At 44.3% G+C, this 25,238-nt stretch overlaps 1 protein-coding gene across 2 annotated transcripts in view; it reads left to right on the top strand.

Moving 5' to 3' along the window:
- The window catches only part of ADK (adenosine kinase), a 134,116-nt gene that overhangs the window by 9,051 nt on the left and 99,827 nt on the right, over positions 1-25,238 (top strand). Inside the window, exons 1-2 of one of the 2 annotated variants that reach the window (XM_072131236.1) lie at positions 7,784-7,922; positions 24,640-24,714. In XM_072131236.1, coding sequence (XP_071987337.1) covers positions 7,819-7,922; positions 24,640-24,714 — 179 coding nt within the window. In that variant the 5' untranslated portion in view covers positions 7,784-7,818. Of the gene's footprint in view, positions 1-7,783; positions 7,923-24,639; positions 24,715-25,238 lie in introns of those variants that run through there. The other variant, XM_072131237.1, reaches the window with a different exon arrangement.

The raw sequence follows: 25,238 nt of genomic DNA, 5'->3' as shown, positions 1-25,238 counted from the left end.
ATGTCCCCTCTCCTATAGCATTCCCCGTACCAATGTCCCCCTCTCCTGTAGCATTCCCCCGTTCCAATGTCTCCCCTCTCCTGTAGCATTCCCCCGTACCAATGTCTCCCCTCTCCTGCAGCATTCTCCCGTACCAATGTCCCCCCTCTCCTGCAGCATTCCCCCGTACCAATGTCTCCCCTTTCCTGCAGCATTCCCCCGTACCAATGTCCCCCCTCTCCTGTAGCATTCCCCCGTACCAATGTCTCCCCTCTCCTGCAGCATTCTCCCGTACCAATGTCCCCCCTCTCCTGCAGCATTCCCCCGTACCAATGTCTCCCTCTCCTGTAGCATTCCCCCGTACCAATGTCTCCCCTCTCCTGTAGCATTCCCCCGTACCAATGTCTCCCCTCTCCTGTAGCATGCCTTCCCCCGTACCAATGTCTCCCCTCTCCTGTAGCATGCCTTCCCCCGTACCAATGTCCCCCTCTCCTGCAGCATTCCCCCGTACCAATGTCTCCCCTCTCCTGTAGCATTCCCCCGTACCAATGTCTCCCCTCTCCTGTAGCATTCCCCCGTACCAATGTCCCCCCTCTCCTGTAGCATTCCCCGTACCAATGTCCCCCCTCTCCTGCAGCATTCCCCCCGTACCAATGTCCCCCTCTCCTGTAGCATTCCCCGTACCAATGTCCCTCTCTGCTGTAGCATTCCCCCGTACCAATGTCCCCCCTCTCCTGCAGCATTCCCCCGTACCAATGTCCCCTCTCCTATAGCATTCCCCCGTACCAATGTCCCCCTCTCCTGTAGCATTCCCCCGTACCAATGTCCCCCTCTCCTGTAGCATGCCTTCCCCCGTACCAATGTCTCCCTCTCCTGTAGCATTCCCCCGTACCAATGTCCCCCTCTCCTGTAGCATTCCCCCGTACCAATGTCCCCTCTCCTGTAGCATTCCCCCGTACCAATGTCTCCCCTCTCCTGTAGCATTCCCCCGTACCAATGTCTCCCCTCTCCTGTAGCATGCCTTCCCCGGAATGCTACAGGAATGGGGAGATTGGAGGAGACACAAATGTCCCCTTTCCTACAGCATGCTCGGCTTCTCCATTCCCCCGCAGCAGTCTTCTCTTTTGCATTAATGTATGACATCTATATATCAGACTTGTACACTGTTGTTCAGGGTTATATTGCGATTCCTTGGTTTCCCTAGCTGCAGCTCCACCAAAATAGTCACAACTCTGACTTGACAATCCTATTTACCTGGTCGCTCTGGCAGTGCTGAGATACATGCAGGCATCTCTTCCCAGTGCCTTACTCACTACTGAGCATGTACATAAAGTGCAACTCGCATTCATCTCAACTAAAAGCCTAGAAGTGGATGCACAACCCGGGTCAGACCACATGCAGCCTTGCATCAGTAATTGCGATTATGTCATTTTATGTGCCCCAAGTTGAATGCAGCCTTTCTGGTCGTTAAATCTTCCTCTTTTACAGCTGTGCTTATAAGTTCTAAACGTTATTTGAGGACAAGGGCGCGACCTGTATTGTTTAGTCCTGCCAAGGATCTGTGCAGACTTGGCATGTATGGCAGCTGTCATGACACCCAAAACTTAACGCAGCTGTTCACTATTTGGAACCCCAACCTTAGGCCTTATTCAGGTTTATGTGTATCAAGTGTTGGGGCCATGGTAACCACAGTATTGTATTAAAGAGAACCCGTCATGCAAAATAACCCTCCTAAACTAAATATATTTTCATAAACTGCCATTAGAGAGCATTGCCTCTATCCCTTCATTGTCCCTCTACATGCCTGTAATCCTAAGCAATGAGGTCCTAAAGCTGTATGCAAATGACCTGTGAAATGTCAGATGAAGCATTAGCATATTCAAGCTGTCCAGCTTATTATTCATGAGTGGGAGGCACAGCCACACCCCCAGTGCATGACTGACAGCCTGTATAATGACTGCGAGGCTGTATAATGATGTGCTTCCTGGTGCTGGCGCCCCCTGCAGCCTGTGTGTGCATGTGTGTGTGTATAGGAGAGATACAGCAGCTCCAGGCTGCAGCCATGTTACAGCAGAACATGTCAGATTCATGTGTAGCTGATGTCTGTGTCTCTCACCTGTATATTAGGAGGATGCAGCATGTCAGCAGATACAGCACACACACTAGCAATGCTTTACTATACATTACACACAGACATGAGGGGAGGAGAGGGGAGGGGTAACAGGGGTGACATCACTGCCTCTGACCAGATGACCAGCCTCATTTACATAATAAAGAATAGATGATTTTACAATGAATAATGTATGAAATAACTAGATAAAGGCTGGGATGGGATCCTTGGAGCTGCTCCAACAGGTAGAGGTGACAGGACAAGTGACACAGACCTGATGACAGGTGTCCTTTAAAATGTGCAGAACTTTTTGTTATGGAGACTATAGCTCTGTAAATGCCACATTATGAACCCAGCAAAAAACGGATGACCAAACGCACCCATAATATAAGTAGTAATGTGTGCGGTCTGTGATCTGGGGAAATATGTACAAGGCTTGAGATTTTTTTTTGTTTGTCATAGTAGCTGCAGTAGCTTCCCTGCCTGGGTAACTCAGCTGATGTATAACAATGCGCCATATTATGCAAGACTCCGTATAACCAGCTGCACTTATACAATGTAACGGTTTGGTATTGCTATGCTACAGAGCTTACAAATCAGGACAGTACAAAAGAAGGGCAAATACAAAGCATTTCATAAACTACCCGCAGAGCTTGGCCGTGGTCCTGGATGCTCCGTGAGCTGTGGCTCTATATTTTATTATGGATTTTATTATGGCTGCTCTGCAGTTTTCACTTTGCAGGAAGAAAATTTATGTCTAAGGCTACGTTCACACTGCCGTTGCCCGCCCGTACCGTATCATAGCGGGCAACGGCAGTGCACAGGGAGAGGAGGAGGAGGAGGAGGAGGAGGTGAGTGCAGCTCACCCCCGCCCCTCTCCATAGGAAGTAATGGCGCACGGCGCCGTACTACGGAGGAAGATAGGACATGCCCTATCTTTTTCCGGGGCATGGTGCTGCACCGCACCGCTCCCGTAGGGTGCCGTGTGCCCATTGCCGTCTATGGGGGGGCGTATATCAGCTGTATATACGTCCCCCATACGGTAGTGTGAATGTAGCCTAAGGGTGATGTCACACATGGCGTTTTTGGGCCGTTTTTAATTAGTGCGTTTTCAGATTGTAAAAAAACGCATGCATTTTTTACGATCTGAAAACGCACTAACTAAAAACGGCCCAAAAACGCCATGTGTGCCATCGCCCTCATGCTACTGTTTTTTTTTTTTTTTTTTAAGGGCCAAAATAATTGGAAGTGTGAACATGAGCGGATTTTTATTAAACGACTTGCCGTGTATACTCGAGTATAAGCCGAGACCCCTAATTTTAACACAAAAAAAACTGGGAAAACCTGTTGACTCAAGTATAAGCCGTGGGTGGGAAATGCATTGGTCATAGGTAGCCTGGCAGCCCCCCTGTAGTGTATGTGGCCTGCCCAGCCTTATACATCGGGGCTCCGGCGCACGTCCCGATCCCTGCGACGGACGGCGCAAGGACATGGAGCCGATGCCGGAGCAGCTCTGTATAGAAGAGGACTTGCTTTGGCGTCGGAAGGCAAGTACACTCAAATATAAGCCGAGGTGAGGTTTTTCAGCACATTTTTGTGCTGAAAACTCTGCTTATATTCGAGTATATTTGGTACCTTCCAGGAAGGACAGGACAACCCTTTTACTGTCCTGTCAAGGGACAGGATAACCTTCAAGTTGATGAGCCAGTATAGCTGAGGCTGAATCTGTGGTCTGCAAGTCAGAAAACAAAGGGGAACGTGATGTGTTTAAAAAAAAAAACACTGATCAGTGAACAAACACAAATGAGAAGAAACATGAAGGAGACGATAGGTCACTATGCTATAGGTCAGTGATGGCTAACCTTTTAGAGACCGAGTGCCCAAACTACAACCAAAACCCACTTAATTATCGCAAAGTGCCAACACAGAAATTTATACTCCCTCTGTCACAACTTTCATACATATCAGCACCTGAGGCACCAATAAAGCAGAAAATAGTCCCAGGTAGCGCTTTCACTGTAATATAGCTCTGTGCACAGCAAGTCCTGGGCTGTCTGGGACTGCAGGAAGATACCTGGAGTCATCTCTGGTGATGGCCTGAGTGCCCACAGAGAGGGCTCCGAGTGCCACCTCTGGCACCAGTGCCATAGGTTCGCCACCACTGCTATAGGTGAAAGTGTACAGCGTGTGGAAGTGCATAAGAGCCCTCCTGCATCCGTAAAAAAGGCCTCCATTTGCAGGCCGCGTGAATGTCAGCAACAATGGTTGTGAAAAAACTCCCCTCTGAATGATCTTAGTCCTAGAATGAGCAGGACTTCTCCTTAACTTCTGTATCAACTTTTGCAGCAAAAAAATATGAAGTATGTTTATATTAGCTAGCACACACTTTCTTTTTTTTTTTTCTTTTTACATTTTTATATTGCTATGGGCGCTTATACATGGCCATGTTTTCAAGGGGCCCGTGTATAAGTGACCTAACATGTCAATGACACACCGGCCCCAAATGGACCAATGGCCTGTTTTTTGTGGCTTGAGAATGTACTATGTACGTGTATAATATATATATGTGTATATATATAATATTTGTATGTATATGTGTGTGTTGTTTTCATGCACTAGTCCAGTGCTGGCGAACGTATGGCCCCTTTATGTGGGCACTCAAGCCATGACCAGAGAGGACTCCAGGTATCTTCCTGCAGTCCCAGACAGCCCAGGACTTGCTGTGCACAGAGCTATTTTAAAGTGATGGTGCTACCTGGGACTGCTGGAGGAGTGGGAAATATGGAGAGATCTGGATTATCATTGTAGCTGCTGCTCCGGTCCTGACAATTCTTCCTGTGGGACCCTGGAGGGAAGCTACAATGATTATCCAAATTTCTTCTATGTTCTGCTTTATTGATGTCCTCAGGTGCTGGTATCAATGAAAGCTGTGACAGAGAAGGGAGTATAAATCACAAATTAAGTTTCTGTGTTGGCACTTTGCGATAAATAAGTGGGTCTTGGTTGAAGTTTGGGCACTTGGTCACTAACAGGTTGCCTACCACTGCACTAGTCCTTTCTGCAGCCTTCATTCTGGTTTCTGTACTATTTGTATGGGTGACCATCATTTTTAGGCCACTTCTGCCCTCTAGTGGATTGTAATGGTAATGCTGGATAATGTTATGCAATCAGTGTTTGTAGCAGTGCCTACAGTGTTTGAGTTGGTAAACCAGGCTGTGCCATTTAGTAAACTCAATGCTGTTTGGTTTGCAAAGCTACATTTATTGTTGGGAGATTTGTTACTTAGCAACTTTACCCTTATTGCAGGCGCAGTATAAGATGAGAGCTCAGGTTGCTGCTATTTGTGCTCGGGCACCTCGGGCTCTGTGCACACTTTGTTTGTCAAAAAGTTGGAAACGCCTCAATTTGTACATGTTATATGTATTGTTAGGACTCCATTCATAGGTCTATATAATGGCATACATTGCGACTTTCTGTTAGTATCCTTCCTACATCAAATAGATATGATGGCTTAAAGGGGTTTTCCCATCTGGGCATTTACATTTAATTTAATTCATTTGCCATATGTAAACATTTCTTCAATTGGATGTTATTTAAAAAAAAAATGTTCCTGTGTGAATATAATTTCTCATAAATGTAGTCATTCTGTACCTTAGAAATGAGATAGCTTCCTTGGATACGACCACCTCACATTTTGGCAGCAGTGGCCAGACATGCGCTATTGAGTCTTGCCTGACCTCCTGGATTCAGCAATCATTACCAGAGGACGGCTGTGGGACCTGCAATAACTCCCGGACATTTCATATACAAAAACCTTCTGTTTCTTTGTGCAATCCCTCCAGCAGAGGTGGTCGTATCCAAGGACGCAGTCTTGTTTCTAAGGGACAACATGACTACATTTATGAGAAATTATCTTCACACAGGAACATTTTTTTTAAAAATAACATCCAATTGAAGAAATGTTTATATATGGCAGATTAATGAGATTGAATGTGACTGCTGAGACAAGAACTGGACTGGTGGTTTGGTTCCCCTGTAGTTTTTTCCCTCTGTGCCTCCTGCTATAAGAAAATAAATAAACTTGTATACTTGCCTGAGTCCAGAGTTTGTTGCTCTTGAGCCCTGATGTAGTGAAGCTGCTGTAGGTCACCTTGGCACTGTCATAGGTGCAATTCCTGTGCAGCCGAGGTGCACTACTCTAATGAAATCGCTGTATAGATGCACAGAAAGGAGACCGATGTGAGAATAAAGGTGGATAAAGTATAAACGTACAGTACAAAGTTAGATGAACCACTGTCACAAGCCCCCCCCCCCCCCCCCACCTACCTAATCTATTCAAATAAAATTATCTTTAGAGTCCTATACAAATTAGGTGAGAAGAGTCATTGCCCCAGAGGAGTCACTTTTAAAGGCTGGAGAAGGTGTCACCTAGAACCAAAATCTGCTTTTGGTTCTGTATTAAAGATGAGAATCTCCTCATTCAGTTCACATCAGGCTTGTAGTTTTGTGTGCTACAGAACCGGAGATGCAGACAGTGAAAGACTGTGGGATATGTGAACTACAGATAAAGATCAATTTCACGCCTGCATCTATAGTTCTGTAACTTGCAAAACCACAAGCCTCCTGACTGCTGCGATTCTTATCTATAGTGCGACACAAGCAACTTTCTAGGTACTATAAGGCATCTGCAGTGACCTCCCCCCTGCAGCAAATAAACTTGACTCGTCTCAGGCAAAATATGCCTCTTCTCTGGTCATTTTCACATGACTTTGGTGATTATTTACTGTAAAGTGGCGAGATTTGACCTAAAAAAAAAGAATTCTTGAAAGATTAATGGAGGTGGTCAAAGATCCACTTGAAGTTATTAGTGTGAATATATTTTCTTAATCGACTATATTTAGCTTGAAGTCTTAAAAGAACTTGGGAGGGGGGGGGGGGGGGTTACACTTGAATCTTATAGTATGTGGTCAAGTAGCTAGTAGGAACGGACTAAAGCAGATCTGAGCACAGCTTGAAATGGATGTGACTGTACAGATAAACGTAGTCATAGGCTGCAACACAACTGACCACAGGTCTGAGGACGGGACTCCTAACATCATATTTGTCATGTATGATGCAAGGAGTCCCTGTAATAGTGACTACTGGGCTCTTTCAGATTGGGATCTCCATTTTAAGTCCGCCAATACATGCATCGTGTTTTCAGTCTGCGCGGTGACAGAAAAAACGGACTGTGTATTTATATATGTATGTATGTATGTGTATATATATATATATATATATATATATATATATATATATAATATTATATGTGATGTGTAATGGGGTGATGTATAATGCTGCCTGCTGCAACTTTTTTTTTTTTTTTTTGTCTCCTGGTCCCCCAATGTTCAACTGAAGAAAAAACGGGTCCGTATTCTGTCCGCATGATATACAGAAGTAAAGCTGCTAGTAGTAGTATTGTCAGGGGGATTCCCGGGTGTATGTATACGTGCTATGTCTGCTGTACATCTGACCTACCCCACGGCCGGCTGATGAAGAAGTATAACTAATGTCATTATGGATCCCTGCAGTGTGACCTGTTATCTCCCTGCCGCCCACCCCCTTGGCCCCGGTCTCCCGGCAGTCGGGGTCGGCGCCCGTTATCGCCGGGCAGCAGCGGGTGCAGACTGCGGGGAGAATGTGTGGCGCGCTTTAGCCAATGACGGGCTCGGGGGCGGAGCTTCCGGTCTATGGTAGAGCCCGAGCCCTGCTCGCCTGGAAGCACGCTGCCCGCTGCACTGCCAACCAGCTGCCCAGAGCCCCCGGAGGAGCGCCGCAGCATGCCAGCCCTAAGGTAACCTGCAGCCTGTCCCCCTGGCGCGCGCCGCTGTCCTGTCATCACTGCTGATGCCGACAACTTTTACATGTGCATGGCTTCCTCCATCCTGCTGCTGACATATGGGGCATGCATGTGCTGTGCCAGGGTGTGTGTATGTATATAGTGGAAATGTCCAGCATGCATGTGCTGTGCCAGGGTGTGTGTATGTATATAGTGGAAATGTCCAGCATGCATGTGCTGTGCCAGGGTGTGTGTGTGTATGTATATAGTGGAAATGTCCAGCATGCATGTGCTGTGCCAGGGTGTGTGTATGTATATAGTGGAAATGTCCAGCATGCATGTGCTGTGCCAGGGTGTGTGTATGTATATAGTGGATCTGTCCAGTATGCATGTGCTGTGCCAGGGTGTGTGTATATAGTGCACATGTCCAGCATGCATGGGGTGTGCCAGGGTGTGTGTATGTATATAGTGGATCTGTCCAGCATGCATGGGGTGTATGTATGTAAGTAGTGGACATGTCCAGCATGCATGTGGCGTGTCAGGGTGTGTGTATGCATGTAGTGGATCTGTCCAGCATGCATGGGGTGTATGTATGTAAGTAGTGGACATGTCCAGCATGCATGTGGCGTGTCAGGGTGTGTGTATGCATGTAGTGGATCTGTCCAGTATGCATGTGACGTGTCAGTGTGTGTGTATGCATGTAGTGGATCTGTCCAGCATGCATGGGGTGTATGTATGTAAGTAGTGGACATGTCCAGCATGCATGTGTCGTGTCGGGGTGTATGTAGTGGACATGTCCAGCATGCATGTGTCGTGTCGGGGTGTATGTAGTGGACATGTCCAGCATGCACAGGTGGGTGCTGAGCAGGGTCTGTGGCTCTGATGCTGCACCTGTCCTGTTCCCAGGGTGGGAGGTGGTGACAGGGTGAACACCTCGGCTCTGTCCGTATTATGTCCATCCTGATGATTGTGTAACGTTGGTGTAAGACCTATCTGACATTCTGCACAAGCCTCCCCTGTAAAGGCAGTAATTGCATTTAACCCTGTGTGTGCCTGTGCAGTATGTGCTTGAGGGGACAGGCCTGGGACGGCTTCCAAATCACTTTTCCCAATTACATTTACCACGAATCACAAAGCGTTCCGGTTGTAGCGAACAGGAAAAGCTTTTCTATTTGGCGTCACCACATTGTGAGGTTACATTAAGATTGGATTTTCTTTTTCTATTTAGTGCACAGCAAATGTATCTCATCTGTACATGGTCTGTGTCTTCTCTCATTTCTTATTTATTATCCGTTCAGGATGGTTGCTTGTATCGTGACCGGACCAGCGTGTCCCTCCTCACTCAGGAACTGCATAGCATTCATTGTTTTCATTCTTTCTATGTCATTTTTTTTTTTTTTTTTAAAGATCTGCATGATGAATGTAAAATATATGAAAAGTGCCCACAAAAGGCATTCGGAGCATTAAAAGATCTTACATCCCGTGTATTGTGTTATATTCTCAATCCATAAATCCATAGGCAGTTCTTGCAGAGTTGCCACTTGGCAGGGCTGTTGTTGCCGCCATAATGGGTTGTACTTGCTCTGTGGTTATGTGTCATATGTGTATGTATGTATATGTATGTATGTATGTGTGTATGTATGTGTGTATATGTGTATGTATGTGTGTATATGTGTATGTATGTGTGTATATGTATGTATATATGTATGTATCATAGTATCATAGTATATAAGGCTGGAAGGAGACGCAAGTCCATCAAGTCCAACCTTTAAGAATTAAATAAATGTTTTATCCCCATAACCCGTGATATTTTTGCTCTCCAGAAAGTCATCCAGGCCTCTCTTGAACATGTATGTATGTGTGTGTTTGTGTGTGTATATATGTATGTGTATATATATATGTATGTGTATATATGTATGTATGTGTAATAGTTCAATTTACATCAATGCTTGGAGCCATGGTTTCCCATCATAGATTGCCTGGTGTATCCCAATGCCTTCTCCAGAATTTAGACTTTCACAGGTAAAAGAAAAACCTATATTCCAACAAAAATGGGCAGCTTCTTCCATTATGCCACCATTGAGTTCTGCTGCTCAAATCAGTACTTCAGAGGTTCTACTGACAAATATCCGCTCCAGTAGAGGAGCTTAACAAAAGTAGATATTGATTGCATCCTCAGTTCAATCGCTGACACTCCATGCTCTCACCTATAAGCTGAGGTGGCAGCTGGATCTGTACAATGTACTTACATGGGGGGGGGGGGTTACGTTTGTAATATATATATATCTGTATATAGTGCTACATGCGGGAGGGAATATCTGTAAAATGTGTGGTATATAGCGCTGTCAGTTGCCACCTCTATATACTGTTCTTCTGTCCAAGGCAATAGATTTGATCAGTTGAATGTTATGTATCATCTGTAACTAAATATTCAAAGTTTTAAATTTTGATATCCGAAATAAACAGCAGGTGGCAAACTTCAACTTTAATAATTGATCCTCTGTGTAATTTATAAGTTATACAGTTTTAGAATACAGGCGGTCCCCTACTTAAGGACACCCGACTTACAGACAACCCCTAGTTACAAACAGACCTCTGTGACCTCTGGTGACCTCTCTGGATGTTACTATAGTCCCAGGCTGCAATGATCAGCTGTAAGGCGTCTGTAATGAAGATTTATGGATAATCCTTGGTCCAATTACAGCAGAAATTTTGAAACTCCGATTGTCACTGGGGCAAAAGAAAAAAAAAATTGTCTAGAACTTCAATTATAAAATATACAGTTTCCACTTACATACAAATTCAACTTAAGAACAAACCTCCGGACCCTATCTTGTATGTAACTCGGGGACTGCCTGTACACTTTTCTATCTGAATTCCTTAAACGAATTAAATTAATTCCACCCAAGTGGTAGATTTCCTGTAATGTTTTCTAGTTCTCTGATTGGGAATCTTTATTGATAACTGTTACAAGCTGGTAGAGATGAGCGAGCTCAAACTTGGAGTTCAGGTACAGAGTTCCAGTGTGTCTTGAGCATCCTGCCAATATTGCTGGATTGGCGGCTGTGCAATTCGTGTCCGCTCATCGCTACTAGCTAGCCTAAAAGACCACTATCATCAGTACTGTGTATAAAAAGAAAAAAAGGTCCTTGGTAATGTCATGTGTCACGGATTGTTATATCGCACAGCTCTGAGCAGTCTGTGTTATAACGAGCTGTACACCTGTGTGCCGTCGGACTGGATTGTATCTACAGGAAGTAAACAATGACACCAGGATGAAGGATTGTAAACCAAGCACAATGACTGACATACTGGTGTGTGTGCTCTTCTTTTAGCTGCTTATGTCCTTAAATTGAAGAAAAGGCTTTACAATTATGCAAATGAGACTGTGGGCTCCAGGCTCTATTTACACCTATGGAGCCTGGAGTTCCTCAGGCTTATTTGCTGCTTTGTTAGTCTAAAAGAAGAGGCAGAGGGGGGCACACACAAGCATGCTTGGTTTACTATCCTTAATCCTGCTGCTAGATGTCCTCCTTTGCCATATTGATAACTTAAAGCTCGCTTTTCTTTTCTTGCCTATTTTACTTCAGTTTCTTTAAGACAGCCCCCCCCCCCCAAATACACAAATAATCCAAAAGAATATCAAACTTTCCAAATTACAGACTTCTTTTTGGCTCTATACTTTGTGTTGCCAAGTTTCCAGATTCTGATTTTAGTCTTGCATCCGCTGCAATTATTGGAATGAGAACATTGTCAGGTTTATAGATATCTCCGTTACATTGTTACTGATTCTATCCCATTCCAGCTAAATCAGAATGCGCCTCGTGATGGCGTTATTATTGTAGATGTGAAAGTTTTAAAGGTCCAATAGATTTTTTTTTTTTTTTTTTCTCTCCAGGCTGGTGGATGTTCGGTTGCATAAGTTTGTTACATTTGCTTGCCTAAGCGTTCATGGTATAGTCAGGGTGGGAAGGGGAATCTTATCATGTGTGTCTAACAAGCCAATTGTTATCTGTCACATATGTCATCAGGGGACATTGGGCGTTTCCACAATTTACTTTGTTACTGGTCCGGCTCAAGTCAGCTATTTTACCTGAACCAGAAAGTGCATAAAAAGTGCAATGGAGATTGCCATTGTAATTAAGCCACCAAAAATATAAACTTCATTAAAATTATTTTCTTTATCCCTAAATGGTTCCTTAGCTGCAATGTTAAAAAAAAACTTTTATGCAACTAACCTGATGTGAGTCCAATCACATTAAGGCCGGCGGCACACGTGGCGTTTTGAACCCGTTTTTGGGTAGTTTTTATGCAGTCCGTTAAACGCATGCGTTTTTGACCGGTTTATTAAAACAGGTCAAAAACGGATGCGTTTTCCAAAAACAGACTGCTTAAAACCGTCCCAAAAAACGGGTTCAAAACGTCATGTGTGCCACCGGCCTATGTGGGTTATGCATTTTAAATTGCTTTGCCTCATTGTTCCTGATTGATTGATGGTTTAAGGTTTACCAGGTTAATCTTGAATGTGCTGCTCCAGAATGACAAGACGCGTTGGTATACGGTTAGATAAAAGATAACCGAGCGCCCCTTTCGTTAGTTCAAAATAAAAATACACTGATAAACCAAAGAGGAAGAATATGGTGCGGTTTATGAATTGTTGTGGGAATGAATTGTGGAGCAGTGGTCTGGTTGTGATGAAAGGGTCAAGGATCTATCGGGACGTTCTCGGCTCTGAAGTCTGGAACAAGACTGGTATGGAGTCAGGACAAAGAAAAGTGTGCAAAGATAACAGGGTTGTAGGGGTCCAGATGTATTTCTGCTGTAAGGAACACAGAGAGCCGTTACATCATTGATCAGTTCATGTCATGTGATCAGGATGATGTCACCTCAGCTCCTTTACCCAGCAAGATTTGCAACATGTACCCCATGTATGCATCTTCTCACATGAAATCACTGCATGCATCCATGGACTTCTACTCCTCCCCACCCTCCATGGAGGCATCGCCCCGGTCAGATAATATACTGAGAAAAGGCCTGGGACCCGGGGAGGAGTAGACGGGAGAGGATGGCCGAGCAGTACACACTGCTGCTGATGCCAGGTAAATTAATATAAAGTTGATATCTGGAGATGTAAGGGAAACAATTTTAGGGAAAGAATTGTCAGTTAGTTAATATGCTCTATGGGAACCTGTCACCAGCTGTATTTGTGGTGATAGGTTCCCTTTAAATGCATTCCGGAACTACTATTATTTTAGATGTAAAATATCTGGTGAGTCAGTTGCTTGCATTGGTTAGAGAATATATGTAAAAAAAAAAGTAAAGACCTTGATACTTTCAACAAAGCGTTGGGCACTATACAACGAGACTAACAGTTGGGGTGCTAGTTGTCGGACACCCAATCATTTCATATTGATCCTAAATTTGAGGGCTAGTTTTAGAAACTTTTCTTTTTCCTGTATACATATCCCTTTATATAATCAGCCACATTACATACATATACAGTGGCCGATATCACATGCACCCGAATATTCTCATCATGTAACTTCTGCTTTTTACTTTACGAAGAAATGTAAACTATAGTTCTGAGAAAGAGGATTTGGGCAATAGTTCTGAATAGCTCCTGTATACAACCGGCCTCATAGATGCTTGCTATGTAGGTGGCTTTATATATATTTTATATCCGTACGATGATTTATAGTCATCTTTGCATATCAACATTTAGCATGCGTTGCAGGAATCAGTAGATTTTCCTGGTAGGTGCTGATGAGCGCTTTGTGTAGACCCACAGCTGGGGACGTACATTGGTAAAGCCATCTGTTCTCTATCCAGCAGAGCCGTTTCCTGTGATTGCTAGAACCTTACCCTGCAGTGTTGTTTTAAAGTTAATAAGTAGAATATGCGAACATCTGAAAGCTCTTCGTGCAGTCCCTGTGGGGACAGAAAAAGCTTGCACTCAGATTATTGTGTATCAGGTTTTCATTCATAGATGTTTTTAATATTTCTTAAAATGTGACTTTTTATGCTTATATTTGCAGACTGTACCAGGCTTCATATAACACTTGTGTAGATACTGGATTTAATCTATTTCATTGGGTGAAGGAAAGCCCGGCCACAGCTCTGGTGAAAGCACAACTGTATCATCTAATTTATTTTATTTTTACCCAAATCAATTGCTCTTGGGATGTAGAACAATTATCTTTGTTACCTATATCCAGTAGTTTCTTTGCTATCCTCCTTAGATAAACCCAGTTCTACAGTACCTGCTCTCCCTTGCGCTGCCTTGCCCTGTGAAACCATCTTGTAAACAAATCTACAGGTTCACAGATACAGACGTCTCCTACACAGTTTAGTGAGGTACAAAATCTCCCCTGTTCCATACCTTGCCCTCCATCCTATTCTGTGATTCCACAGAAATTTCTCTTTCTTTAGCTCGTGCTCCATCCCCTCCCCACATTTTACTCAATGCAGAGAAACTATTACCCCTAAGGGTGATGTCACACGTTCAGTTTTTCAGATGCAGTTTTTGAGGCCCAAACCAGGAATGGAGTAAAAGTAGGAGGAGGAACAGGACCTTTCAATTGTGTCACCCATTATGATCCACACCTGCTTTTGGCTTCAAAAACTGCATCTGAAAAACTGAACGTGTGCTATCACCCTTAGTTTTCACACAGCACAGACTAGACACCGCATGCAATTTTTTAATTTTTTTTTTTTTTTTTTTTTTTACTTATGATTACTACTACTTATTACTTGTGTTGTGCCCCTCCATGTGATGAAAACTGTAGGGATCTGTATGGATTTGCTGCTAAATTATTGAATGAGAGAACACACGGTATCAAGGAGTCTGTGGGCAGAGTGAATGTTACTCTGCTTCAGGGCAGATGCAGGAGGTACTCTCTGCCCACACTTCACCCCTGATGAAAAAGATTTTGGCCAAACAATTTCGAAACAGAAAATGCCAAAACTTTGGAAAGAAAAGGGCAAGAAACACAATGTGGGCATCGTTCTGTTTGTCATAAGTGACTCCCTTTAAAATCAATTTTTGGTAAAATCATAAATGCTTTAAGGCTTGAAACCTGGTATTTTTTTTCGGGAGCTTTGTGTGCATACGGAGCTACAATATACTCAGGTTTGCCGGAGCAATGCACGCTTGCTGGGAACCAATGCCGCCATTGAACTCTACGTCTTGGCATACGAACATGCTCAGTCTGTGTACAGGTCAGATCCCACGGTCTGAGCATGTTGGATAACATCGGGTAAGCTGGTCCTTTTCAGACACTCTGTCTAATTTCTCTGACCCTGAAATGTGATGGGACTGGTGGGATTTGAGTTCCCGAACCCCTGTGCCACAAAAACTGCAAAAACATGTGTGACTAAATCTCTAGAGAAGTATTTTCCTCTTCCTGTACACCTCCGTTCTGCCTCGGCCAGCTCGTCTGATGGAGGTGATGAATGATTTGTTTTGTGTGTGTGGCAAGCCGGGGAAATTATTAACCAATAATGGAATTGGTGTGAATCGGTGTTTAGTTATCGCCCTCAGACCAAGTGCTTGTTATTTATAATGTGCATCCAGATGAATGGACGAGCACGGGGTCAGTGTAACAGTTTATTTCTCGGATACATGTGGAGACATGAGCGAACAGAAACACTTATGGAATTTGTTCCTTATCACTGACATCTGCATGAACCATCCGAAACCGGCAGCCCTGTTCTCATGCGATGGGCGAGCTCTTGGGAGGATTTTCAGCTGCTCGAGAGAAGAAGCAGGGTCACTTACCGTGTATTGGATGGAAAGGATTTCACATATATCAAATTCTATAGGGGCCGATACACTGGGAAATCTGCAACAGGTCATAATCCGAGGCTACAGGCATTCTGCATTTACAGAGCCTAATATTATGTAAAGGGATTTAAAAAAAAAAAAATAAATCCTCCTATTGTGGTTGAGTTTGTTTATACCAGTTAATTTTGGTATAAACCGACCCGATTTTTCAGCAGAGGCCCCTAATTTTACCACTTAAAACTGGAAAATACTAAACTCTTAGTATAAGCCAAGTTGGGAAATACATTGGTCACAGCCCCCTGTGGCGTATAGCCTGCCAGCCCCCTGTGGCGTATAGCCTGCCAGCCCCCTGTGGCGTATAGCCTGCCAGCCCCCTGTGGCGTATAGCCTGCCAGCCCCCTGTGGCGTATAGCCTGCCAGCCCCCTGTGGTATATGGTCAGCCCCCTGTTTGTCCAGCACTTAAAAAATAATTTTATATACTCCACTTTGGGTGGACCTGATGTTTGGCGCGGCTCCTTTTCTGTCTTCTGTAACAGCCGGCCAGAGACGTGGCCATGAGCTCTGCTAATGACGTCCTAGTAGGCGCCGGCAGGGACGTGGCCATGAGCTCTGCTAATGACGTCCTAGTAGGCGCCGGCAGGGACGTGGCCATGAGCTCTGCTAATGACGTCCTAGTAGGCGCCGGCCAGAGACGCGGTCATGAGCTCTGCTAATGACGTCCTAGTAGGCGCCGGCAGGGACGTGGCCGTGTGCTCTGCTAATGACGTCCTAGTAGGCGCCGGCAGGGACGTGGCCGTGTGCTCTGCTAATGACGTCCTAGTAGGCGCCGGCAGGGACGTGGCCATGAGCTCTGCTAATGATGTCCTAGTAGGCGCCGGCAGGGACGTGGCCATGAGCTCTGCTAATGACGTCCTAGTAGGCGCCGGCAGGGATGTGGCCATGTGCTCTGTTAATGACATCCTAGTAGGCGCCGGCAGGGACGTGGCCATGTGCTCTGCTAATGACGTCCTAGTAGGCGCCGGCAGGGACGTGGCCATGAGCTCTGCTAATGACGTCCTAGTAGGCGCCGGCAGGGATGTGGCCATGTGCTCTGTTAATGACATCCTAGTAGGCGCCGGCAGGGACGTGGCCATGTGCTCTGCTAATGACGTCCTAGTAGGCGCCGTCCAGAGACACGGTCATGAGCTCTGCTAATGACGTCCTAGTATGCGCCGGCAGGGACGTGGCCATGTGCTCTGCTAATGTTGTCCTAGTAGGCGCCGGCAGGGACGTGGCCATGGGCTCTGCTAATGACGTCCTAGTAGGCGCCGGCAGGGACGTGGCCATGGGCTCTGCTAATGACGTCCTAGTAGGCGCCGGCAGGGACGTGGCCATGTGCTCTGCTAATGACGTCCTAGTAGGCGCCGGCAGGGACGTGGCCATGTGCTCTGCTAATGACGTCCTAGTAGGCGCCGGCAGGGACGTGGCCGTGTGCTCTGCTAATGACGTCCTAGTAGGCGCCGGCAGAGCGTATGGCCGTGTGCTCTGCTGATGACGTCCTAGTAGGCGCCGGCAGAGCGTATGGCCGTGTCTCTGCCACTTGTTACAGAAGAGGAGCCGCAGGGACCGGAGCATCGGGGGGGGGGGGGGCACCGGAAGGTGAGGTTTATACATTTATTTATTTTGACTTGTGTATAAGCTGAGGTATATACATTTATTTATTTTATGACTTGTGTATAAGCTGAGGTATAAGCTTTTTTGTGCTGAATAACTCTGCTTCTACATGAGTATATTCGGTATTCTCCGCAAAACCCGACCAAACCAAGAGAACCTGGAGTGGAAAATTTTTGATTATTTTATCTGTAGCAGGTTCATTTTGTCCGATGTCCTCACTGCTCACATCTTGTTCTGGTTAACAAGTAATTCTTCATGTGGTTAGTACAAGGTCACTCCACCTTTCACCTGTTTAAACTGTTGATTTGATGCTTTTTTTTCTGTTTTATTTTGCTGACTTGCGTTTGGCCCTGACATGTTACATTTCAGAGGGATGTTCTCTCCCTTTTCATTTAAAGGGGTGTTCCAGGAATCAGCATAATTCATATACAAATGGGTCAGTAAAATAGAAGCTGATGTGTAATTAGTTGTTATTTAAAATGTTGCTCCCGTTAGCAGAAAAATTCTGCTGACATAGACTGTAATGGAGAATTATAATGCTCCCGGCCCTTTAATCAGTCCGATAATTTCCTCCGCGCGGAGAAGACACAGGACAGAAGGTGCCGCTGGTCACATGTCCATATCACATGTCCTGCAGCTGCCTGGGCAGGTCATGTGATCACCACTATGTTTGGCTGTAGTCGGTTGGTTGCAGTGCATCCAGTATGGCCGGTGTGTGGTGATGGCAGTTACACATCATTACTATGGTAACAGAGCAGGACAGTCTGTTACATCATCACTGGGGGCAGAGCATAAGAGGGAGGAGGAGTTACTGAGATCTAACGGATCATGGGACTTGTAGTTTCCAGTGGCGGCCATCTTGGTGATAACTCCGCCTAATTTAGAGAGGTCATAAAATATTGTGAATCATAAAATCAAACTATTTAAGCTCCATTGTGTGACTAATGACATTGAGTTTTGTTTCATTTATTTATAGCATTTAAGATGTCCTCATCCAACTAACATAACAACCAAATAGTTTCCAGTCACCGATTACACATTTGTTTTCCATGAATGTTTCTATCGCCATTCAGTCAAAAATTAAGCTAGAAAATATTCCTTCTGACGGTTCACGTTTGCTCCTCTGCACACGCTCCCTTCTTGCCATGTAGTTGTGTCTTTGTTTATATCTTTTTTCTCTTCTCCTACAGTGAGATCGTGAGGCCATGGTGAACACACAAACAGGATATAGGGGGCCTGAAAAAATAGTAAAAATTAAAATCCCCCCCCCCCTGCATCTCAAAATATCCCAGTTTCCAATATCAACTTGTCCTACAAAAAGTAAAATATTTTTAACACCATACAGTGAAGTATTAAAAAGTTAAGGGTGTCGTGTTGAATATTTTTTAAATTTTTTTTTATAAAATATATTTTTTAAAAGTCTAAGGCTACATTCACACTGCTGTTGCCCGCTGTACCGTAGCACGGTGGGCACACGGCAGTGCTGGGGGAGAGTTCTGCTCATCCCTGTTCCTCTCTATAGGAATCTATGGCGCACCATAGAGAGATGGGACATGGCCGATCTTTCTACGGGGTAGGGAGCGGTACGGTTCTGCATTGTACCGCTCCCGTTGAGCGCCGTGAGGCCATAGAAGTGTATGGGTGACGCATATCGGCCGTAAATACATCCGCATACGTTTGTGTGAATGTAGCCTTAAAACCTACATGCATTTGGGATATCTGTAATTGACTCCAAGGAAAACGGGATGTTTCACAGCAGAGGCCGTAAGATAAAGGCACAATTTTTATTTTTCTCATCATTTTTCATCACTTTTAGAAGGTGTGTATTGTGTCTGACATTTTTCTGTCGTATGGGAGGTAGGACATTGTAGGGCGAAAAGGCATGTCCCTACTTATACCAGACAGTCCCCGGGTTACAGACAAGATCAGTTCTGTAGGTTTGTTCTTAAGTTGAATTTGTATGCAAGTCGAAACTGTATATTTTATCATTGTAGCTCCAGACAATTTTTTTTTTTTTTTGCCCCAGTGACAATTGGAGTTTTAAAATTTTGTGCCGTATTAGGACCAAAGATTATCCATAAATCTTCATTACAGACGTCTTACAGCTGATAATTGCAGCCTGGGACTATAGTAACATCCAGAGAGGTCACCAGAGGTCACAGGGGGCCGTCTGTAACTAGCGGTCGTCTGTAAGTTAGGCTTCCTTAAGTAGGGGACCGCCTGTACACTAAAATCCTGGTGTATGCTTTAATGGAGATATTTTCCAAACCATAAAATTGAATATAGATTTATGAGCGCCTAAATATCCCCATAGTAACGCTATAGATAGACGCGGCCTTGTAAATTCCTGGACTTTAGTCTTTGTTTTCTTGGCTTATTTTCTTTTTATAGCTCTTTCACATTTCACTGGATTAATTCCATGCCTGAATAAACTCCAATTCAAATGGTCAGCAATGGGCAGACCTGGCGGACAGTCAGTGACAATGTGCAGTAACAGCCTGACTGTTGCCTTGAGCATTGTAGGGATCAGACGCTTCCAGCTGAGTTATCTGCCTGGTCACTGTTACATCTTCCGCTGCTTATCTAGGGCTGACGTGTTCATTGAATGGGGCTGAACGATTGATGTTAATGCTTTCGGACTGGTTTGGAGAGTGGTTACAGACGCAAAGACGCATAGAATTTTTCATGTGTTGGGTAAATTGCTGTTAATTTGTATCTGTTGCAGTAAAGTAGCTGTTAGAAGAAGCATACATTGATTTGTAGCATCCTAGATTTGTTTCGGTGGTGTATGTAGTATTTGTTTCGGTGGTGTATGTAGTATTTGTTTCGGTGGTGTATGTAGTATTGATACCCTGTTTCCCCCAAAATTGCACTTTCCCTGGAGACTTAGTACGATTTTGTTAAAGCTTAGAAACTTAAGGCCATTTCTTATGACCTAGGGCCAGTCATTGCAGCGTTTCTCCCCCACGCCATACATTGGTATTAATAGATCTTTTAGATGCTGCAAGACTGTTGCGATGCAACTGCTACAAGCAGCCAACTGGACAAGGCCTCATTTGGGGTTGGGTCACACATCAGGTTTAACACATGCCTTTAAAAACACATTGCAAAAGCTGAAGAGAGATTTGCCGAATTAAACAGCTGTTAACACGTGTTTACAAAACGCAAATGTTAATGCAATGTTAACGATTGCGCCTGGTGTATGATAGCGGTCTACCCTCCTACCTCATTGCGGAGGATACATCAAGAGGCTTAGGCCTGCTGTAGATTGGTCTAAAAACCTGCAAACTAAAGTTTTCTGGTTTGGCAATGGAGCACAGGCATGGGGCAGGGGCATATTCACAATTCTAGTGGCAAATTGTTTGCACTGCGCAAGAATTTGTGATTTCACTGCTTCTACGGGAGAAGGAATAAATCCTAATATCCCCCCCACCCCCCCCACTAGTATCTGTCTACAGGGGATTAACCAGAAGAGACATCGGGCAGGGAATCCATCTTAATAGATGTGTCGGGTTATAGCAGGGACCACCTCAACAGGGTAATATCATCATCTGTCCATATATGGTCTCTCTACATCGCCCAGGGCTTCCCCAGACACAGGTCTCCATTGTATTCAGTTGCATAATTTTTTGCACTGCCTAGGATTTGAACTCAAGACCTCCAGACTGCACCATTTGCCATAGAGATGCAGGACATTTATCTATGGCAGTGATGGCAAACCTTTTAGATCATGAGTGCCCAAACTTCAACCAGAAGCCACCTTTTTATGGCAAAGTGCCAGCACAGCAATGTAGGCAGTAATTTATTGCTGAGGACAACAACGCAGTTGAAAGGAGTAGGGCAAATTCAGACAGCTGCAGCTTCTCTACAGGGTCCCTGTGTACAGGAAGAATCGTTGGCCCTGCATTCTTTGAGCTCTGTAGGGTGAGCTCTATTCTGGGGTGATGGCCTGGGTGCCCACAGAGAAGGCTCCGAGTGCCGCCTCTGGCACCAGTGCCATAGGTTCGCCACCACTGATCTATGGGCTTACTGGTTATCAATAGGAAGATTTCATGTAACTAAGAGGTTCACTACATCCTCCATAGAGTTTCACTGTAACATAGGCTTAATGCACTGGTACATAAAGATACATCTCTCAGATCTTTATATCATTACATTTATTATTATTATTATTATTTTGAAGTACCATATATACTCAAGTATAAGCCTAGTTTTACAGCACAAAAAAATGTGCTGAAAACCCAAACTCAGCTTATACTCGAGTAAAAAAAAAAATATATCAAAACTCTGGCTTCCCCCGCTGCTGGTTATATACTGGGGGATATGGGCTGGCAGGTTATATACTGGGGGATATGGGCTGGCCGGCTATATACTGGGGGATATGGGCTGGCCGGCTATATACTGGGGGATATGGGCTGGCAGGCTATATACTGGGGGATATGGGCTGGCAGGTTATATACTGGGGGATATGGGCTGGCAGGTTATATACTGGGGGGCAGGTGCTGGCTATATACTGGGGGATGCAGCGGCTGGCAGGTTATATACTGGGGGATATGGGCTGGCAGGCTATATACTGGGGGATATGGGCTGGCAGGTTATATATACTGGGGGATATGGGCTGGCAGGTTATATATACTGGGGGATATGGGCTGGCAGGTTATATATACTGGGGGATATGGGCTGGCAGGTTATATATACTGGGGGATATGGGCTGGCAGGTTATTTATACTGGGGGATATGGGCTGGCAGGTTATATATACTGGGGGATACGGGCTGGCAGGCTATATATACTGGGGGATATGGGCTGGCTATATAATGGGGAGGCTGTGACCAATGCATTTCCCACCCTCGGCTTATACTCGAGTCAATAGGTTTTCCCAGGTTTTTGTGGTAAAATTAGGGGCCACGGCTTATACTTGGGTCGGCTTATACTCGAGTATATACAGCATATTATAAAGATTTTTTTAATTTAACTGCAAGACAACAAATAAGAGCTCATTCAGACGGGCGTCTGCTGCGCATGTGCAACAAATGCGAATGCGATGTCTGTGTTCAGTCCATATTGTATCTGTTTCATTTCACGTACGTACGTCATACGTTTTTTTCACATATGCAAAAAAAAAAAAAAAAAAATGATGGGTTTCCAATCTACTTATTGCCCTGCCCAGTTAGTTGACTAGCAACATATGAGAAAAAACACTCTGCATATGGATGTCATGCATGCGGATCCATTTCATCCATGTGCATGGTCAGCATGGGAGACAAATTAATGCATGCTGCTTTTTTTTGCTTTTTTTTTCACTGTCTACACATCCATAAATAAAAACTGACATGTGAACAGACCCATAGGAAACCGTGTGTCCGTTTGCCATCCTTAAAAAAGGGATAGCGTACATCAAAACCTCAAAAACGTCCATCTAAATGAGCCCTAAATTATACTGCTTAGTACACTATTTTATGTTAACATTAACAGGACAACCTTTACAATGTATAAACGGTCATAAAACACTAAAGCCCTTCTTGCAAAACACTGGCGACCGTTACTGATCTCATGTGTTTCAATTAAAATACATATGTGATTGGGCTGAGCCCCGGCCCCGGAGGCGTGCATAGCATTTTTAACCTCCACATGTGACTGGACCCTAAAAATTCAGATGATAATACTTTTTTTCTTTTCTTTGTTTTATCGAGTATCGTGATACTTTTCTGTGTATCGTATCTCACTCAAAATTCTGTTATTGGTGCAACCATAGTTTGAGCTACAGAACCTTAGAAATCTGATGCTGTAGCTCACAGAAAGGCATGCGATTTGGGATGGGTTTGAGGAGATTATTATATTTAATATGACAATAAAAGTATGTTTCCACCAAAGATTCGTGTCTGAAGTGACACTCCCTCTCAGCCTCCAGAGGTGACCAATCTCTGGCCAAAAAGCAGGTGAGATTTCACATAAAAGCGGGAATGCTGGAATCAATATTACATTCTTTTATGCATCTGTAATCCCATGCCGTGCTTTTTCACCCCGGTGTATTACTGTGTAATCTCAGCTAATCTACTTAACCTTGCATAAGGGTGGCTTAAGCGCTGCAAAACCGAAAAGCTGTGCAACCGTCTAACGTGACGGAGGGAGAAATTGTGAGTGTCCTTTTCTGCGCTGATGACCCCTTCTAGAGTATTGCATAATAAAAAATAATTTTTCAGTGAGTTTTATAATGCAGCTACTTTTGGCTGAGCTTCCATTATAATTATTAAACATTACAGTCTTAAAGGGATATTCCTCCCACGAAGACAAGTTTCTTAAAGACGACCTGTTACCCTCAAAAACCGTACTAGGAGATGTTACTAAAGTAAAGCAGCTCCTAGTGCTAGAACGGACACAGCAGTGTTACACCGATAGCGTTATTGGAAAACTCTGATAACTGTAACACTGCTGTGCGCTGTACACTACAAACGCTGGACCGTTCTTATGCGTATTTATGAGGGGGCGGGATTAACGGCGGTGACTGCTGCATGAGGTGCGGAAGTCTCCAATGGCCTAAGGAGCGAGCAGGGCGAAACCCTCCCCCCATATGAATACTTTCATGGTGACAGGTCCTCTTTAAATGTACTCTGGATAACAAAATAACACGTTATGTAATTCACTGTTCTAGACAAATATATAGTATTTCACAGATACAAGTCCAATCTGTCTCTATGACTTTATGGTCGGCAGATTGGCGCGTGAGGAGAGTAAATGTGAATGTTTGGAAGCTAAATGAAAGTGTATATAAACCTGTACCCTGATAATCCACGCACATTGTCAGCACATAGAACTAGAGGGATCATGAAGTGTCTGCTCGGCTAGTGCCCGCCCACACTGACCGTCACTGAGTTAGGAGCTAAAAGAGCAATAAAACTGCGTAAAATTGTAAAGTAGGGGGGGGGGGGGTTAAAAATGATCTACGGGATTGAAATTGGAGAATTTTCTTGATACAGGCAAACCCCTTTAAGGTAAATCCGTGGCACTTTTATCAGGAGTGTGTTGTGCTGTACCAATGTTTGCTGCAAAGAATTAAAAATATCAGTTCTGGTTTCCTCCCAGTTATTTTATTTTTTATTTTGGCCCCATGTTTGTTACTATTATACACTTGTACATCCCATTGACATTGTACATGTATGCCAATATTACAAAATGACTCTATTTCTGCTCTTTATTTATCATAATTATGTGTTATTTTAAATAATTACGTGTTGCAAACTAAATATCGACTAAAAAGTAACATGTAACTGATTGTATTACCCTTTTTTTATTTCAGTGAAAATCTCCTTTTTGGCATGGGGAACCCCCTCCTGGATATCTGTGCTGTTGTGGACAAGGACTTTCTGGACAAGTGGGTTTTCCTTACATTGTATTGTCTCCATCTTAATCATCATAGGAAAATATTTTATAATTAACCATAAACTTCCTTTGAGTGCACACATCTGTAATGAACCCCATAGTGCAATAAGAAGTATCTGTACGGGGGGGTGGGGGGTTAGAAGCGGTCTCACGGGCGGAGCCCTCTTCGTACTCACAATGAAGCTAGCACTGATCGCAGGTGTTAACCCTTTGATTTCCGCCGGCAAAGCTGCTGGAAGCAATAACGAGCCATCTTGGCTCCGATTGTCGATCCCTGTGACGTCATCCGGGAGCGGCGATCCATTGCCATGACAGCCTCAGGTCACACAAAGATCCGAGGCTGTCATGTTTTAGTCTATCTATTATAATGTGCAATTTGCACATTGTAATAGATGGTGTGCAAAATCCCCATATACTGCCATACTGTAGTATTGCAGTATGTGGTAGGATCAATCAGTCTACCTAGGGTTAAAGTACCCTAGGGAGTTTGAAAAATGGTAAAATTTAAAAAAAAAA

Source organism: Engystomops pustulosus, chromosome 11, assembly GCF_040894005.1.
Source record: "Engystomops pustulosus chromosome 11, aEngPut4.maternal, whole genome shotgun sequence".
Classification (NCBI taxonomy): Eukaryota; Metazoa; Chordata; class Amphibia; order Anura; family Leptodactylidae; genus Engystomops; species Engystomops pustulosus.
This window is presented reverse-complemented; position numbering and strand designations above follow the sequence as displayed.